Source organism: Malassezia vespertilionis, chromosome 3, assembly GCF_029542925.1.
Source record: "Malassezia vespertilionis chromosome 3, complete sequence".
Taxonomy (NCBI): domain Eukaryota; kingdom Fungi; phylum Basidiomycota; class Malasseziomycetes; order Malasseziales; family Malasseziaceae; genus Malassezia; species Malassezia vespertilionis.
The window spans coordinates 666794-684902 of NC_079249.1; the positions used below are offsets into that span (position 1 = coordinate 666794).

The 18109-nt window shown below is 58.1% G+C and overlaps 10 protein-coding genes across 10 annotated transcripts; 8 read left to right on the plus strand and 2 right to left on the minus strand.

Annotated features, from left to right (window-relative positions):
- Window positions 1-7: 7 nt before the first annotated feature.
- MVES1_001825 (uncharacterized protein) lies at window positions 8-1144 on the plus strand (the record flags this gene model as incomplete). The annotated part of the gene is made up of 1 exon (XM_056206666.1): window positions 8-1144. The coding sequence occupies one exon, from the start codon at window positions 8-10 to the stop codon at window positions 1142-1144; it is 1137 nt and encodes a 378-aa protein (XP_056062641.1).
- Window positions 1145-1387: 243 nt separating this feature from the next.
- Window positions 1388-2390, plus strand: MVES1_001826 (uncharacterized protein; the record flags this gene model as incomplete). The annotated part of the gene is made up of 2 exons (XM_056206667.1): window positions 1388-2231; window positions 2260-2390. 2 exons carry the CDS (start codon window positions 1388-1390, stop codon window positions 2388-2390), a joined length of 975 nt encoding a protein of 324 aa, XP_056062642.1.
- A 98-nt stretch (window positions 2391-2488) lies between these two features.
- On the minus strand, window positions 2489-3986 carry MVES1_001827 (uncharacterized protein; the record flags this gene model as incomplete). The annotated part of the gene is made up of 2 exons (XM_056206668.1): window positions 2489-3417; window positions 3446-3986. The coding sequence occupies 2 exons, from the start codon at window positions 3984-3986 to the stop codon at window positions 2489-2491; spliced, it is 1470 nt and encodes a 489-aa protein (XP_056062643.1).
- Window positions 3987-4561: 575 nt separating this feature from the next.
- MVES1_001828 (uncharacterized protein) lies at window positions 4562-7162 on the plus strand (the record flags this gene model as incomplete). The annotated part of the gene is made up of 1 exon (XM_056206669.1): window positions 4562-7162. One exon carries the CDS (start codon window positions 4562-4564, stop codon window positions 7160-7162), a length of 2601 nt encoding a protein of 866 aa, XP_056062644.1.
- A 391-nt stretch (window positions 7163-7553) lies between these two features.
- MVES1_001829 (uncharacterized protein) lies at window positions 7554-10259 on the plus strand (the record flags this gene model as incomplete). The annotated part of the gene is made up of 1 exon (XM_056206670.1): window positions 7554-10259. One exon carries the CDS (start codon window positions 7554-7556, stop codon window positions 10257-10259), a length of 2706 nt encoding a protein of 901 aa, XP_056062645.1.
- A 737-nt stretch (window positions 10260-10996) lies between these two features.
- On the plus strand, window positions 10997-12610 carry MVES1_001830 (uncharacterized protein; the record flags this gene model as incomplete). The annotated part of the gene is made up of 1 exon (XM_056206671.1): window positions 10997-12610. One exon carries the CDS (start codon window positions 10997-10999, stop codon window positions 12608-12610), a length of 1614 nt encoding a protein of 537 aa, XP_056062646.1.
- Window positions 12611-12639: 29 nt separating this feature from the next.
- Window positions 12640-13462, plus strand: MVES1_001831 (uncharacterized protein; the record flags this gene model as incomplete). Its single annotated transcript, XM_056206672.1, has 3 exons — window positions 12640-12647; window positions 12674-12923; window positions 12950-13462. The coding sequence occupies 3 exons, from the start codon at window positions 12640-12642 to the stop codon at window positions 13460-13462; spliced, it is 771 nt and encodes a 256-aa protein (XP_056062647.1).
- Window positions 13463-13474: 12 nt separating this feature from the next.
- Window positions 13475-14856, minus strand: tmk2 (mitogen-activated protein kinase; the record flags this gene model as incomplete). The annotated part of the gene is made up of 2 exons (XM_056206673.1): window positions 13475-14488; window positions 14515-14856. The coding sequence occupies 2 exons, from the start codon at window positions 14854-14856 to the stop codon at window positions 13475-13477; spliced, it is 1356 nt and encodes a 451-aa protein (XP_056062648.1).
- Window positions 14857-15000: 144 nt separating this feature from the next.
- MVES1_001833 (DNA-directed RNA polymerase) lies at window positions 15001-16936 on the plus strand (the record flags this gene model as incomplete). The annotated part of the gene is made up of 3 exons (XM_056206674.1): window positions 15001-15165; window positions 15194-15505; window positions 15536-16936. The coding sequence occupies 3 exons, from the start codon at window positions 15001-15003 to the stop codon at window positions 16934-16936; spliced, it is 1878 nt and encodes a 625-aa protein (XP_056062649.1).
- A 200-nt stretch (window positions 16937-17136) lies between these two features.
- CKB1 (casein kinase 2 regulatory subunit) lies at window positions 17137-17984 on the plus strand (the record flags this gene model as incomplete). The annotated part of the gene is made up of 2 exons (XM_056206675.1): window positions 17137-17143; window positions 17164-17984. The coding sequence occupies 2 exons, from the start codon at window positions 17137-17139 to the stop codon at window positions 17982-17984; spliced, it is 828 nt and encodes a 275-aa protein (XP_056062650.1).
- Between the last annotated feature and the right edge of the window lie 125 nt (window positions 17985-18109).

An 18109-nucleotide genomic window follows, 5' to 3' on the forward strand; every position in this document is an offset into this window, starting at 1 on the left:
TCCACAGATGCTAAAAAACATCTTCAACAAAGACAAGCGCGGAAAGACGGGCGGCCGCAAGCCCCAGACCCAGCCTGCACCTGGCGCCGGAGCTGTTCCAGGCAATGTTTCGCCGGCACAGCCTAGTGGCGCACCAACGCAGCAGCCCATGCAGATGGCCGCTGCTGCCCCGCAGGGCTCCCCCGCACCCAACGGCATGCGCGTCATTTCCTCGGTGCCGCAAAGCCCAGTGCGCGAGATCCGTGTGCCGGAGCCCAGTGTGACCAAGTTTGATCTTTCGGGCCTGCCCGTGTACGTGATCGGGCTTGATCAACTTACGCCACTCTCGTCGCGCGGTGTGCCGGAGGTGTGCGTAAACATTCACATGCACGGGCGCACCGGGAGTGCACGCCATGAACTGCATCTGGCTAAAGAACTCTGGACGTACACGATGCAGGAGCGCGAGGCCGCCAAGCAGCGTTCGCGGGTGCGCGACTTTTTGATTGTATGCTTTGACTCGCGCAACCACGGCGAGCGCACTACGGCACCCAATGCACAGAAATCGTGGAAGGAAGGTAATTCTACTCACGCGGTTGATATGTACGGAATGATTCGCGGTACCGCTGTGGATACGACTTTTATTCTCGAGATGCTTGCGCCGTACATGTTCCCCAACGACGAGCGCATAGTTTCCATATATACCGTCACAGGCAAGAGCCTGGGTGGTCACTCGTCCTGGCAGGTGCTTGCGCATGAGCCGCGCATCAAGGTCGGTGTTTCGCTTATCGGTACCCCCGATTTCCAGAAGCTGATTGCCATGCGTGCGAAGAAATCGGGGCTCGAGGACAAGCCTCCCGTTGTGCCAAATGCTTTGCGCAAGCTTATGCAGGCTGAGGACCCTGCTGAGACGCCGTACCGCGAGCCGAATGCGTCGAATCCTTTCTTTGGAAAGAAGATTTGCGCTTGCAATGGCGAGGACGACACGCTCGTGCGGTACTCGTACTCAGAGGAGTTTTATAATCATGTACTTGTTGGCCCTCCGGGATCGCAGGATCAGCGCGATGGATTCATGGTTTTTCTGCAGCCGAGCACCGGCCATAAAGTCACCAGTCCCATGCTGCAGGTCGGCGCGCACTGGCTTGGCATGTGGGCCATCCCTTACTAATTTCAGGTCCCTTCAATTTGCGATTGGGCCCGATAACAATTTACAGACTTTCGCTTCTTCTTCATAGTGATGCGCTTTGCGCTAGAATGGTTTGTTTTGTTGGTATGTACCGTGTGGGTACCCGCATTCGCGCTCGTCAAGCACGATGCGCATCCGCGTAAGTGCGATGTTCCAACTAGACCAGAACCAATACCGCCAAACAAGCTGTCTCCGCCCAAAGGATCGGCGCCTTATCCACCGCCCATGGACGTGGACAAAAAAGTGGTGTTTATCGGTGGGCTACCCGTGAACGTGTATGGACTCGAATTTCTCGCTCCGCCTGTGAATGGGACCGTCCCCGATGTGCATGTCATGATCTATCTCCACGGCCGCACTCGCTCCGCGATGAACGAAGAACCGATTGTGGAGATTATGTACGGAAACGTTCGCCAGTATATGACCAAAGATCCACAGGGATCCAAAAAAGATTTGCTTATCGCGTCTTTTGATCAGCCTAATCATGGAGCACGCATGACGGATCCTTTAGAGCAAGACGGATTTGACTCGGGGAATAAAGATATTTTGATGGATCAGTTTGCAATGATGGAGCGCGGCGAGAGCGATACGAAAAATGTTTTGGATTTTTTGCCCGCAATACTCTTTCCTATGGATGAACGCCAGATTACGGGCTGGTCAGTCATGGGGCGCAGTATGGGCGGCCATACGTCCTGGCGCGTACTGGCCGCGGATCCACGAGTGACTGTGGGCGTAAGCTGTATCGGCACGCCCGATTACTACAATCTTATGGAGGGGCGCGCTGCGCTAAATAAGGTGCCCTTAAAGCCACCATCGGCGCCGGCCTCGTTTGTGAGATTGGTGAATGCAACCGGACCTGTCAATACGCCGTACACATCGTACAACGCTACGAATCCGTTTTGGGGAAAAAAGATTTTTGCCGCGTCTGGCGAAAAAGATCCAGTGGTGTCTTTTGCATACAGTCGCTCTTTCTTAGAGAAACTGGTGCTTGGTCCGAAGGACGATCCGTTGACGAATGAGTCTTTCATGGTGTATGTCCAGCCTTCGACGAAGCACCAGGTGACGACAGAGAGTACGTTCTGCGCTCCTACTAATCTCAGTGCTTGAATTGGCGGGGCGATGGGTTTACCGCTGGGGAATCGCGGAGCAGCCCACTCCGCTCGAGCCCAAGCTCGAACTCCGCGGACTACGTGTGCCTGGACCTCCTCCTCGAACGCTGGACATAGAGTAAGGCGGTATAAAAGAAGGCACTGGCTTGCCTGATTTACATAAGACAATCGTATGGGCGCAATAGAGATGCTTCGTCCATTTTTAGCGCAATGCGCCCGGTTACTCCTTTAGCCACGCACGCACAAACGCCTCTTGCTCGTTGTGCACATTTTGGATGCGCTCTGGCTCCGCCGTCCTATTCAGCAGCGCAGTCGAGTCGCAGTGGTGCCAGCAGTCGGGAATCAGCTTGAATGGGCGATTTATGGTGTCGGGACGATTGCCCCCAAAGGCGTACTCTTCGCTATGCGGCGTCATGGAGCGCCAAGGATCTGCTTGGCCATCGATAAATGCAAGCCGATCCACGGCAAGGTGCATGTTCCCATACGCATTGGGGATCGATACATTGGGCGTTTTTGGCATGGCAAAGTGCGTGCCGGGCGTGAATCCCTGATCACAGAGTGTTTGGTAGAGCCGCGCATCTATACGGGCAGACAAAATCTTGGGCCCGGACGCTTGGCCCGTGGCAAGATGGGGGATGGGTGGCGCAAGTTGGTAGTATCCATACTCGGTGCACACCTGGAATGTCCACGCCTTGTTGTCTGAAAGAACACCGCCGTCCTGGCGGAAAAAGGAAGGATCACTCATACGCCACGCATCGCCACTCTCGGGCAAAAGCCCACGCACTACATCGCCCCAGTTGAGCAGCGTGTCTGGCACACTCGGAAGCTGTGCCAGTGCCAGTGCATGCTCTTTTCGCAGTTGCGCTGCGCGTGTCCCATTTACAAGCGACGCACAGAAACGCTGCCATGGCGACACACGTGCGTCGTTCTCCCAAGTGTTGCTTTGGAAGATGCCCAGCGGCACCGCTACAAGCGATGCAAAATCGTCCAAGCTCGTCACATTGGACGCGTTAAACAAGGAACGCAGCGCGTCAGCCTGCGTCACATTCACTTCTTCAGAAGGCGCAATGATGGCATCCAATGCATGCACTGCATGCTGCATAGCCTGAGCACACTTGCTCGGCGAGTATCGCGCAACGGCGTAATAGTCTAGCGGTCAGCACTCTCCTACACATACATTCCGGCAGATCCACGCTTGCGCCCACAACGGCAGAGCTTGCAATTGCGCCGTGGACCAAATTTGGGTATGTCTTGCGCATGAATGCGGCACGCGCGCCAGCATACGAGCCACCATAGTATATAACGCGCACCTCTGCGTCTGTGCCAACGCCCGGGAAGCGCATTCGTTCGATAAATGAAGCCGAGTCGTGCAAGGACTGCCGCGTATTTAACCAGCGCAATTGGTCCACGCCCCAATCAGATCCATTTCCCAGTGCAGCTCGATCAGGGAGCGATGTACCATAGTACCGGTGTTCGAGTACAATCCCAATCCCACCGGTGGCCTCTGCCAGCAAGCGCACAATGCCCGTCTCAAGCATGGGCCGTCGCGCATCAATGTCCGACTCGCCCCCATCGTACACAATCACTGGCACAATTTCTTTGCCGTTTTTTCGCATTCGCTTGGACGCGCCCGAGTCGTACCAATGCATGTCCAAGAAGTAACGCTGCTGAAACGTCGCGTTTGTCGCGCCATCGAAATGGTCCAGGGCTTGCGTCATGTTCAGTTCTTGGTACGTTTTAGTCTCGGGCAGTACTACATTGCCGCGTGGAGAAACACTCCTATCCTGGAAGTGCAACGCGCTTGTTTGAGTGATCTGTGCGCGTAGCTGCGCAGCATGCTGCTTCACGTGCGCGTAAACACCGGGCAAGCGTACGAAGCTATGGGAGTCCAGCAACGCATCTGTGAACTGCACCTGCTCTTGCAGTGTTGCTTCGTCCCACCATGCCACAGCGACACGCGCACACGCGAAGAGCCCCACAAACGCTTTAAGCCACATACTAATGGAGGTTACCACCAATGAGCGTTTCCGATCTTTTTTGCCGCTGCATGCAGATCGCCGTCCCGATTGGGTGCGACACAATGTTTTTCTGTGATGGAGGCGTGTAGGCTCACGTGGAGCCGCCGCGGCCGCCTGCGCGTCTCGCTTCCCTAACAATACGACTCTCGGCCTACGATTGCCGAGGTTATTTATTGGACGGCGACTATACATCGCCAGCTATGACTCTTGGTACATGGATTCGTCGTAAAGGCCATGAGCGCCACGATGGCGGTGTGGATCAGTCCGAGATCGCCATGAGCGTTGCGAATGTTGGTTTGCCCCGGGAGGCTTGGAACACGCCGGGGCAGAAGCGATCGCGCGCTCCGGAGAAGCGTAAGCTCACGGGTGACAAGGAACCCTGGAAGTCGCGCCGACCCGCACCGCGCCACGTTGTCATTGGTGAGCCGGTCAAGGTCGTGAGCGAAAAGGAGCTTTCACAGTCTCGTGAGGCCACGCCACGCCAGGTCGTCGTTGGCGGCAAGAAGCGTACAGTGATGGTTACTCCACACAGCCTAAAGGACTTTTCGTCGAAGCCACATTTGGTGGAAGTCCCCCACGCGCCCGGCTCTGTGCTTGGCCGTGTGCCTCGCGAAGAGCCACGTCGTGATTACAAAAGTGATTTGCAGCTCGGCTCGTTTGCAACAGAGATGAAGACTGTCTCTTCTGTCATCCCCATTGAGGAGTACTCTGGTGCTGCCGATGACGATGGTTCTTCTGTGGATGAGGAGGAGCAGCAGTACACTGAACATGTGCAGGAAAATATTGCTGCTCTTCTGCGTACTCGCCACAAGGATCCTTCTGAAGCACCGAAAAATGAAGTGAGCACCAGCAAGAAGACCGATAAGGAAGAAGTAGTGCAAGAGACCGAAGGAGCCAAGCGGCCTACTGGATTTACCGAGCGTATTTCTACTATTGACATCGACTCGAAACCGCTGCCTCTTCCACCATCTGATGATGCATCCATGCCACGCAAGCGCTCGACGAAGCGGAAAGGTGTACAGGCGGCGGGGCCAGTGGGTGTTCCTTCGTCGGACTCAGCACCTACCGTCTTTTCTTTGAACTATTCCAAGGCTGGGTATCATGGAAGCGAGCACTTGTACGGTAGCTCGCACCGTGATGCTGACGAGTCTCTTTCGCCTAATGTTTCTTCTGCGCTTGCCGGACGTAAGACCGGAGATACATCTACTGCTGAAAAGAGTGCAGGGAAAGACAAGAAGAAGGCTGAAGAGAGCAAGGATGCAGAGTCTACTAAGAAGGCCAAGGAAGCCGAGGAGGCGAAGAAGGCAGAAGAGGCGCGCAAAGCGGAAGAAGCGCGTAAGGCAGAAGAAGCGCGCAAAGCAGAAGAAGCGCGCAAAGCAGAAGAAGCGCGTAAGGCAGAAGAAGCGCGCAAAGCAGAAGAAGCGCGCAAAGCAGAAGAAGCGCGTAAAGCAGAAGAGGCGCGCAAAGCAGAAGAAGCGCGCAAAGCAGAAGAAGCGCGCAAAGCAGAAGAAGCGCGTAAAGCAGAAGAAGCACGCAAAGCAGAAGAAGCACGCAAAGCCGAAGAGGCGCGCAAGGCAGAAGAGGCCAAGAAGGCCGAGGCAGCTGCAGCTACTAAGACTGAAGACCAAAAGCGTGCCATGTTTTCCCGCGCTCCGCCGCCAAAGGGCTACGTGATGCCCAAAGCCGAACTGCTCAGTGATATTCGTGCTAGCTATGGTCAAGGTGCATCAAGCGTAACTGGCGGTACCAAGGCAATCGATGCCAAGAAGGCAGAAGAAGCCAAGAAAGCCGATGCGAAGAAGGCAGAGGAAGCCAAGAAAGCCGATGCGAAGAAGGCAGACGAAGCCAAGAAAGCCGAGGCGAAGAAGGCAGAAGAAGCCAAGAAAGCCGAGGCGAAGAAGGCAGAAGAAGCCAAGAAAGCCGATGCGAAGAAGGCCGCCGAGGCCAAGAAAGCCGAGCCCAAAGCAACGGAGGCCAAGACAGACGAAGCCAAGAAGGCCGAAGAGTACAGCAAGCTGTTTCAGCGCGCGCCACCGCCACCTGGCTATGCACCACCCAAAGCCGAGTTGCTCAGCGACATTCGCGCCAGCACTTCTTCGCAGAACATTGCGGCCCAAGCGAAAAGCGCACCGCGTGTCCCCCTGTCCAAGAACAAGGATCTTCCCGAGGTCCAGTCCGATGTGAAATCAGTGCGCCCCAGCCCCAGCATGAGCGCACTGCCGGCCTATTTGGCCAATGCCAACGCCACAAACAACAGTCTCCCCCCGTACTTGCGAGGGGAAGCCCACGTTGGACGCTCCAGCTCCGTGAACGCGTCGGCACCGCGTGCCGAGAGCAAAGCAGCTGCGCCAGTCTCTCAAGCGGCGAAGCCCGCGGAGAAGTCTGCCGGACAAAGCGCCGCATCAACGCAAAACCAAAGCGTTGCGCCGGCAATCCCGAACGCCATGTTCCTCCGCAAAGACGGCAGCATCACAAAGGCGACCTCTTCGGACGTATGCAAGAAGGATGCCTTGGACGAAGCGCAGCTCGGTGCAAAGCGCCAGGACTCGTTTGACACTTCTGTGAGCACTCGCGCCATTCCGCCCGCTTCGCGTCGTGCGAGTGACTCGTCCGGCAAGATTGGCGTGGCCATGCCGGCTGTGACCGGTGCAGACACGTTCCCAAAGTCCACCGACGACGCGAAGCGTGCCGAGGAACAGCAGCGCGCGCCTATTGCTGAAGCCGTCGACTACGAAGCGTCCGAAGAGAATGGCTCTTACGATGACGAGGAGGACTCTGCCAACGAGACTAGCAAGCCCGGCGCTTCTGCGAGCACGGCGACACCTTCAAAGAACGCAAAGAAGAACAAGAAGAAAAAGAACAAGAAGAAAAAGTGATTTCGTAGCCTATGTACCCGATACACACCATCTAATACATGCTTCGTTTCCCCTCCCACAGCCGCACATAGTCGATGCCTGCCTCAGCCGGGAGCGGCCCATTGGCCGCGCGCCGCGCTTTGGCGCGCATGCCCGACTTTCGCGCGGCGCTCGGTGCTTGTGGCGCGCGTGGTGCGTCTTGCAGCGGCGCTTCTATGTGGCGCTTTGGATCCGACGTGCTCCGCCGTTTTGCGCTGCTCTACAGTTAGATAGACGTCTACGCACGGGTTTCTTGCACAGTTTCTATCGTCAGTCAACCGCAACGTACCGCTGCGCGGCCCATACTGCACAAGGTGGAGGCGAGCGACAAAAGCGGCGCGCGCCACGGCTGCTTACGTACGTTCTCGTTTGCATGGTGCGTGCATTGCGCACCCTTGCGCGGCGCCGGCTGCGCTCCTACTTAGAACCACATCGCCCACCGGCACTGCGTGCGCAAATGATACCCCCTGTGTGCCGGCACGCACCCGATGTGACGCTACCTGCAACACCCGAGACGTACTTGGCCTTGCGCAGCTCCTTGTACGAGCTGCACGCACTTCCGGAAGATACATTTCGATCGCTCACCGACGATGCAGGACGTACGGGCATGTCTGGCATTGCAGCGAATATTGCAGAAGATGTACTGGAGCATCGCGCGGCGCACCGCGGCTCGGCACGCCAACAGCGACTGCTTGTCTATCTTCTTTGCATGTGCTGCGACCATGCACACCGCATCCCGATCGCAGCCGAGAAAGTGTGTGAAATTGCAGTACAGTTTATGCATGGCGAAGGGCTTTGCTCACAGGATGCACTGCCGCTGCACGTTGCCGCGTACATTCTGCGCATGGCACTTTCGATACCGAACGACGGCGCACACCTCGGCCTGCTCCTGCCCCTTTTTCGCCGGCTCTCCAGCGAGGCCGAGTACCCACTGCTGGAAGAAGGACTGCATTTAGTTGAGTATACGATGCAGCACACCAGCATGCACCCAAGCGCTGTGATGGACATGGTCTCTCAAATCGCGCGCGTCGACCGCGAGCAGCTCAGCGAGCACATCCTCCAGCAGGCGCGCGGCGATGGCTTTGCTTGGCGGCGATGGGCGCGCGCCGCTGCAGCGCTCAGCGACGTAAGCGCTGTGCGCGGTGCTGTTGACCAGCTGCAAACGCACGCGATGCGCATCTCGATTTGGTCTTTGTGCTGCAGATTATGGCTCCGGCAGAACCGCGCGCGGCGATTTGCGTCTGCATTGCGCCAGCTCTTAGCTGAGCTGGCTTGTGCGGACGAGGCGGTCGGATCGCGGCGCGGCGAGCACCGCTCCCCAAGTGCCTCCATAGTGCGCACCATGCTCCAAATGCACTTTGTGCACCTCGCTGGGCGTGGATCGAAGAACGCGATTCATGTCGCACTCGATACAGCGCGGAATTTCAAAGAGGCTGCAAGCATCGCGCCGCACGTACAAGCGCTGGTGTGCGAGAAGGCGATTGCACTGGGTGATTTGCGCACCGCTGCGCAGTTGCTCGCACTGTTTACCACTGCGAGCGACGCACGATCGCTGCTGCATGCGCTCAGCGCATCAAACGTGCTTGTAGTTTTGGCATATCTCGTCGCGTCTGCACAGCTTCCGCAGGCACATGCGCTATGGGCATGGGCAAAGCATGCGGTGCACGCCGACGAAATGGATACCCTCTGGCCCAGCACCTTGCGCGGCCGTCTGTTGGCTGTGCTTGCGCGTGCAGATCTTTATGAGGATGCTCGGCATTTGTATACGCGCTGGGCACCGCTCACACGCATTGCGTCGCAACATCGCGCGTCCATCGTGGGGGCGGCTTTGGGGCAGTGCCCACCGCCGCAAGATCGTGGCCTTGCATCACGAATCCTGCACGTCTTGGCACAGCGCGTCACGCTTCCCCGTTTCTCTGCGCACGACAGCGCCGAAGCTGATGATACCTTGCTTTCCAGCACGCCAGCGCTTATGCTTGCCATGGTACGTGGCGCCGTCCAGCGACAAGACTCTATTGGCACAGAGATTCGCGACGCTTTTCTACAGGCCGCGCCGCTCGCACAGCGCAACCACTATGACCTGACGGCACTTGCGCAGGCGTCGTTTCTACTGCGCGATCTACCCACGGCGGTAGCTTTGTACCATATATTGCTTGCACACTACAAGCCGGACGATACGGATCTTGCGGTGTTGCTTGGGGGACTTGCCGAGCTGGACGCCTCCCACGCCGTATCCCTCTTCTTAGCACACGCCCAAGCATCTCCGCGCGCCCGATCCTCGGGCAACGCACACCTCTACGCTGCGCTGCTGGCCAAGTGCACTGCAGTGCACAATGTTGACGCGGCTGGCGCGGTGTATCGCGCCGCAGTGCATCGTGGACTGGGCGCCAAGCTGGGGCGCGATGCGTGCTCCGTTCTCTTTACGCAGTCTGACGATGCGCCGGTCGTGTATGTACGGCGGGCACTTGCACTCATGCGTGAGCACTGGATCCCGGAGCCCAAGTTTGTGAATTGGATGATCCGCAGCGCCGCGCGCGGCCTTTCGTTGCGCGCAGCGGCAAAGGGCAGGCGTGCTGCGCCGGCGCCGGCGCCGCAGCGGCGTGCGCGGCCGGCGATTGGCGCTGCGGTGCGGCTGTACTGTGCCGTAGCGACGCGTTTTGGCTACATTGATCTGCCTACTACGCGCTTTCTCCTGTACAGCATTGCGGGCCACGCGCCCGAGTCCGACGCGGTGCACAGCTTGCGGCGCTGTGTGCTGCAGCTGGACAACGCAGTGTATGCGGTGCGGTGGACGCCGCAGAAGTATGGCATGGCATCGTACGGAGCGATGACGGGGTCCGATGCTACGGAAAGTGTGCTGATTCCACTATTGCTGCAGATTGTGCTCGCATACGACGCATTGCACGACGAGCGGGGCGTCTGGGAAACGCTTGCGTGGATGCGCTCGCTGATCAAAGGAGATCTGGGGCAGAATATGGCGCCTGCGCCGCTGAGAAATGCATTTGCGGCACTCATGAAGCGGTATACTGTGCCAGAGCACGTTCCACACACCAAGCACTGGTGGGTACATAGTCCATAGCACAAGCAACATGCGAAGCAAGGCACCTCCACGTGCGACTCCACTTTTGCGACCATGGTCTGGCTTGGCGCAGTTGGCGCGCGGTGCCGGGGTGTGCGTGTGTATTCGACCGCGGCCCGCCTGGTTGGTGCGGAGCCGACAATTCGCGGTCCGATGGTACGTCTTGCGCCGTGGCTCACGACAGCGGCCGTTTACCGGCACAGTGCTTGGGTTTCTCTTTGGGTTTGGTGCGGCTTCCTTGTGTGGCCTGTTTATGCTGCAGCGTGAATTCAATCTCGCAGTAAGCTCTGTTGCGAACAGCAGCGATATGCTTGCAGGTGCAGCGGCAAATGTACGTGCGTGGAGAGAATAGTTGACCCCAGGTGACGGCGTACGGAGAGCGCGTCGAAATGCTCGAGAACGAGGTACGGAGGATGCGGAAAAACGCTGTGACGCTTACGGACGCGTCGCGTGCTTCCGAGTCGAACGATAAGCTTTATCGCGATATGTTTGAAGAGACGCTATCGCTGCGCGAGCGCATGTGGAATCTCGGTACGTTTTCCCGGCGCTGACAAGAGAACATGCCATCTTTGCGACGCGCGCCGTGGCGCCGGACCCTGACTGGGCGCCGCCGCTAGTGCACACAAAAACGCTGCCGGCTGTGCGGCTGATATAGTGTGTAGCTTTGGTAGACGACGCCGGCAACAGCCGCTCCGCCAGCGCCGATCGCGTGCCCGATTCGCTTGCAGCGGGCCACGATGTGGACCGATGCCGTCGTCATTTCAGACGACGATAGCCCGCCTCCGGCACAGGTGCAGCCACGGTCGCTCCTGGACATCATACCGAATCGCGCGCAGCTTGAAAAAGAGCGACTTGCGCGCGTCGAGCAGCGCAACGCAACGTACCATGGCCCGAGCGCGTCCAATGCGCACCAGACGCCGAGCGATACCAAGAAGCGCGCGCGGTCCGCTTCGCCACCCATGCGCAGTGTGCGTGCATTTGTGGAAGATGCACGCTACACGCCGATCCAGGGGAGCGATCGATTCTGGCACGGGGCCATCAAGGCGACGTACAATCGGTATGCGCACTCTTCGCAGCCCGGCACGCGACTATCGCAGCTGCTGCTTCCCAGCACAGCGTCGAGGCCCAGCGAGCTGGAGCGCGTGCTGCTGACCTCTTACGATGTAGAGATCGACTGGCTTCTTGACATTTTTCCGCGCACGGTCCCTGTCACCTACATTGGCAACCCACCGCGCGGCGCTTCTGCCAACGACTCCAGCACTCTTAGCCCTGGCTTTTACGGCGCGGATCGCGCACCGAACTGGGAGATGGGCATCCCGGTGAAGCCGCATGCTCGTGCGCTTCAACACAGCAAGCTGCTGCTGCTCTTTTACAAGTCGTACCTCCGCGTCGTCATTTCTACCGGCAACCTCACACAGCTCGACTGGTCGCGCTACGAGAATGTATTTTATATTCAAGACTTTCCCACGCCCGACCACGCACCCAGCCTTGCGCCCCCCGGTCCCAAAGCGTCGGGCGGTGCATTCCGTACCGAGCTGGAGCACGTCCTGGCGTCGCTCAGCGTGCCAGCACATCATCCAGCGCGCCGCACACTTGCGCACTACTCATTTGCCTGTGCCGCGGCGCATATTGTAGCTACCCAGCCGCTCTCGCCAGTGCTGCAGGGATGGGATGATATGGAACGCGTGGGCCTAGCGCGACTATCGCATGTCGTGCGCATGCTTATGCCGCCATTGGATACAGCCACGCTGGAAGCACAAGGGTCGTCGCTCGGCATCTACGACCGCCGCTGGCTCGAGCAGTTTTACATGGTCGCATCTGGGATAAATCCCAAGCATGTGCTGCCGCTGGACAAGAGCAGCGGCCCCTCGCCTGCATTTGTGCAGCGCTTCGGCGATCGGCCATGGCCGCCCATGCAGATTTTATTCCCTACGCAGTCCTATGTACAGCACACTTCCGTCGAGGGCGCCAGTGGTGGGGGGTGCTTTTTTGCGAAGCCACACGAGTACGTGAAGCGTGCATGGCGTCCCATCTTTGCCCAGCCAGTCTCGCAGCGCGGCGATATACTCATGCATGCCAAGTGTATCCTTGCCATCTCGGAAAACAACGACGGTTGGGTTTACGTAGGCAGTGCCAACTTTACACGCGCGGCGTGGGGCACGATTGCAGGCACGCGGGCGAAACCGACGCTCTCTGCAAACAACTGGGAGCTCGGCGTGGTTTTGCCACTCTGTGATTCAGGTATCAAAGGCACACCAATGGACGCTGTGCCGTACCGTAGGCCAGTGCAGCCGTACACCGCGGCCGACAAGCCATGGGACGTACAGACGCTGAGCAGTAGTGTGGAGTAGCAAAAAAAAAGTGGAGGTTGCTCCGCGCCATGTCGACGTACGTGTCCAGCCCGCTGACCGCAGCAATCTCGCCCTCGCTGATGGCGAAGTGTACAGCCAGCCCGCTGATACGGGTATCGGTGTACACGAAAGCACCCAGCTAGTTGCTGCGATTGATGCGCTAAAGCGACGGGGAAATCCCGTGCGCCTGGAAGACTTTGCACTCATGCATGGAATCCAGGGCCTGATGGACGAGAAAAGCGCACTTTTTTGCCGCTTTTCGGCGCATCCCAAGGTCCAGTACGATAAAAAGACAGATCTGTGGAGCTACAAAGTGCGTCGATCTCTTGCTCATCGCAGCCCGACTACAATGTGCACTCGCCCGCGGACGTGGTCGAGCTATTGCGCGAGAAATACTACCGCCCGTCTGCACTTACCCCGACGTCTGCGGCATCTGGCATGCGCGTCGCAGAACTCCGTGAGTCGTACCCACCTGCGCGCGAGGTGGTGGACGAGCTGATGAGTGTGCAGCCATTTGAGGACCGCGAAGTGCTTGCGCTGCGTGGCAAGCGCGACGGGGCGGTCAAGTACGTCTTTTGGAACCCGGTGCGCGGTGATGAGGTGAAACCCATTGATTCCGAGTTTAAGGAGCTGTGGCATGGACTTCAGGTGCCGGATGTCGTGGACCTTGCGGCGGATCTCGAGAGCGAGGGCCTAAGTGCAACGACCATGGCCGAGAATACCCCCAAGCAGCAGCATGTGCCCGCCCAGCGCGGCAAGAAAGGCAAGCGCGGCGCCGCTCCACGCAAGTTCAAGCTGCAAAACACCCACTTGCAAGGCGTGGATCTGAGCAAGGATTTTGTAAAGCAATGAATGTCTATAGCGCTATGAGTATCGGTTCAGCTCGCGGTTCAACGACTCGCATGGATCCTCGACCATACTGTTCTCCGGCACAGTCTCCTCCCCCGGCCCGTCGCCCATCCCGACGCTCTCCCCAAGTATATTGTACTTTGTCTGGTCGGGCGTGCGAAAAGAAATATCAGACGCGGCGTCGGGCTTGCGGTGGCTTGCGCTCGTCGGCGCAGCCTCTGCCAGGGGCGTCTGTGCCTGCACAGCGCCCTGCATCATTGCCTGGCGCGCCTGTGCTTGCAAACGCACCTCGCGGCGAAAACTAATCACCTCGCTGAGAATCAATTTTTTCATGCCCTCGATGTCGTCCACACGCTCAAAGCTAAAGTCAAACTTTTGTGCACAGACTGGCTCGTCAGAAGGGTCGTGCCATACGGCAAGGTAGGGGTGCGCGAGTGCCTGCTCGCAAGTGATTCTCTCTGCAGGATCGAACGCAAGCAGTTTACGAAGCAGATCAAGAGCAAGCGGTGCCGCGTCGGGAAAGAGCTGCTCGAAAGGAATCGGCTGCTTGTAGGGGAGCGAGCGAATGTATTGCTGCGCACGCGGACTTGCAACGCGTTGCAGCACATCCTCTGGCGGCGTTCCGAGGTGGTGCAAAATTTGGTTGAGCTGGTCCACATAGTCGTGGCCTTTGAATAGGGGCCGTCTACCGAGCAGCTCGGCCAAAATGCACCCGACAGACCACAAGTCAATTGCGGTCGTGTAATTTTGGTGCGAAAGCATGATTTCCGGCGCACGGTACCAGCGTGTAGCGACGTACTCAGTCATGAAATCTTGCGCGCCTGGCGCAACCGTATGTTGCTGGGCATCATAGCCGCGCGAAAGGCCAAAGTCGCAAATCTTTAGCTCGCAGTCGGCATTTACGAGCAGGTTGCCTGGCTTCAAATCACGGTGCAGCACATTCGCGCTGTGGATGTACTTGAGGCCACACAACGTTTGGTAAATAAAGCTCTGAAAGTGCGCATCGCTAAGCGGCTGTCCGGAGCGAATCTAGGGTGAGCGCTAAACGTACGTACAATCGCGTGCAGGTCGGCCTCCATCAGTTCCTCATATAAATACACTTCGTTGAACGCATGCGGGTCGGTAATGTCAAGGTCGTACAAACACGTAATGTTTTTGTGGCCTCGGAAGTGAGCAAGCAGCTTGATCTCACGCAAGGCACGCTTCGTGAGGATCTTCTTGGTAAACACTTTGGAAATGCGCTTGATTGCAATACTCTCGCCCGACGCACGGTGCACCGCGGATGCGACACAGCCGTAGGCGCCTTGCCCAAGACCACGCGTAATGCTGTACGCTGGATCAATCCAAAATGATTGCGAAAGTACAGTCACAGGGACTCGGTGCGGAGGCTCCGTCATGCTAGACAGGTGCTACAAAGCAGTCCACCACGCTCACGCTTGGTGGAGGCGGCGGAGTTCCGCGGACAGACCAACATGCACAGCTTCGGCCGACAGTCGCGTGGACAGCGGCGGCCACGTTTGCCCTTGTCTGGTGCACGCATCATGGCGCGCCAATGCCAGCGTCGGGTCGGGGCACATGGCCAGGACGGAAAAGTGCAGCTCAGTGACACCGTAGTGGCTTTGCGGCGCAGTTGGAAATTTGCTGCTGTGTGCCAGTTTCTGTTCACGTTTGACGAGGCACTTGGCCTGGACGGGTTCCAAACACCAGTGCGTATCCTCGCTTGACTAACCGCAGCGTTTGGAAACCGCGCTGGACTGCGGGGATATGCGCTACCTATCGTGGCTGATTGTGCTGCTTTTGCAAAGGCTTGCGCTAGGGCGCAGCATTGATGCTGGGACGTGGGAAGTGTTGCTGCGCAGGCAATGGAACGCACGCCTCCTCGAAGAGCATGTTCAGCTGCTCGGCACCGAAGAGGAGCCCATTGCGTGGACTACATTGCCGATGTCCGCCAAAGTAGACACTTTGCATGCGCTATGCGAATGGCAGATGGAGCGGCCTGAACGGCTGCGCGCGCCCACAGAGTCGGACGACGACGCGGTCAGCTGGGTACGTTGCCGACAACATTACTCATCCTAGCGTGTGGATCCTGCAGGGTGGGACCGCCAAGGGAATACCTACTGGCTGTTTGATGGTGCGTTGCGCCCGCTGCTCACGCTAGATAACCGACTTTGGATCCAGCGCCCTAAGCAGCCTCTCAAGCGCAAAGCCGCGCCTAAAAACACCGCCAAAAATGCGCGTTCACGGACAAGTGGGCGCCGCTCCTCGCGCATCCAGCCGGCCAAGGTGACGCAAGAGGAGGCGTTTGGCGCTGACTCTGACCTCTCGCAGCTCTCCGAGGAGGAGGAGGAGGAGAGAGAGAAGGAGGATTGGGTCGAATGGGAAGCGATTGCCATTGATCGTACAGGATGGGATACATTTGCCGCTCGCTTTGCAGGCTCCAAACACCCCGACGAGCGCAGCTTGCACAGTTATATATCAAAAGAGGTATATCCCCGCGTATTGGAAGTGATGAACGGCGAGGAGCGTAAAGCCGCACTCGAGGCCGCGATGGCTAGCCGTAAGCGATCGAGCCGTATTGCAATGAAGGAAAGTGAACGCGAAGTCAAGGAGCGCGAGGACGCGGAGCATATGGCGGAACGCGCGCGCGTTGCTGCTGTGCGTGCACAAGAGCGCGATGATGCCGCGCATTCTGAGCTGGAGCAAACAGTGCGCAAGAGCCGCGAAGAGCGGCTCAGAGAGCGTGAGGAGCGTTTGCTTTTGCGCGAGCGTATGCTGATTGAGCGTGCACAGAGAGAGGAAGAGGACAAGCAGTATGCGACGCAAAATGCAAGCGAGCGCGGCCATGGGCATGCAACGCAGCAGGCCATGTCGTGGCAGCAGGACACGCCAAGCCTTAGCCCGTGCCTGACGCAGTCTACGCCGAGCTCACAGACGCAACCAATGCAGTCCATTTACCCACACGCCGCTCCGCCAGCGTTGCAGCCCATGCCGATGCTTGCAAGACCTCATGCAACGATATCTGCGCCGCTTCTGCCTACCAGTATGGCTTCCGCCGCACTGCCCGTAGATGCACGGGCTTTCCCTCCCCCCACACTCTCCATGAGTGCGGCGCCAATTTTGAATCTGCGCCCTTCGCCGCCCGTGTACAATGTATTGCCGCAGCTTCATGCGCCGTCTGCAATGCCCAAGGATGCGAAGCCAGTTTTCGCTCCGCATACCCCACAGGCCATGTCGCCCGCTGCACCGTCGCACACTACGCCTTTTCCAAGCGAGCCTGCACCGAGCGTTGCAGAACAGCCGCCGAGCACCCCAAAGCCACTTGTGTCCAAGCGGCAGTCCCCGGGCACTGTCTCGCCTAACTCACACCATAGACGAGCGCCGAGTGGGAGCTTTCCGTTGCGCAGCATGACGGACCGCTCGCCGCTTTCCCGCAGCATGGATGGCATCGACGATGCGCAGGAACATAGACTGGCGTAGCAGAATGCCTCCATCGGCGATCCTCCACATGCCTTCGGCCGATGTCCTTTCCTGGCGGGACTTTTTGCTGCTCGTCTGTGCGATGAGCGGCAGTGCTTTGAGCGAGCACATGGCGCATACGTTGGGCGAGCAAAGTGCGGGCCCCATTGACACGCTTCCCGTAGATGCATTGAGCGAGTTCGGAGAGGACGATGAGCTATATGGTATGTCGCTGCGCGCGCTGACAGCAGAAACAGAGACTCCTTCCGAGAGCGGCACCGAAGGACTCACGTGGATTTCCTGGTTTTGCTCTCTGCCCAGCCACCAATATTTTGCCGAAGTGGCGGAAGAGTTCATTGAAGACGATTTTAATCTGACGGGCCTGAATTTCCTGGTGCCGTTTTACAAAGAGGCACTGGAGATGATTCTCGATATCGAGCCGCAGGAAGACTCGCTCAAAATTCCCGACGTGTCGATCGTCGAGTCGAGTGCGGAGCTTTTGTATGGACTGATACATCAACGCTACGTTATTACTCGGCAGGGCCTGCAGCAAATGGTCGAGAAGCACGAGGAGGGGCACTTTGGTGTATGCCCACGTGTCTATTGCAACACACAGCTCGTGCTCCCTTGTGGACGCTCGGACTTGCCGGGGCTCGATACGGTCAAGCTATACTGCCCCAATTGCCAAGATACCTATACACCACCCAGCAGTCGCTTCCACGGGATTGACGGCGCATTTTTTGGCACCACGTTTCCACACCTGTTGATGCAGTGTTACCGCGATTTGGCGCCATCCATCATTGCGCCACCTTCTCAGAATATCGACGAAGAGGGAATGGACACGCAGCCTATGGAGCTCTCGCCTTCCTCTTCATTGACCGTGCCAGAAAAGAAACGCACCAAAACCTGCGAACTCGTACCGGCGCGACTTGGACGAAAGGCGCCACAGACGAGCATATATATCCCACGCATCTATGGGTTCCGCGTGAGCGAATTTGCGCTCAGCGGGCCGCGTATGCAATGGATGCGTATGCGCCCTCATAGCCTGCAAGCCTTGGAAGAGGCGTAGCCACGTGAATAAATTGGTTAGTCAGTGACTTGTGCCCACTTCGCCCTCCTCCCACAGCGCGGTCGGACCATGGCCGTGACAAGAGCAGAGGCTAGGGAAGCGTCGGCACCCGTACGTGTATAGCA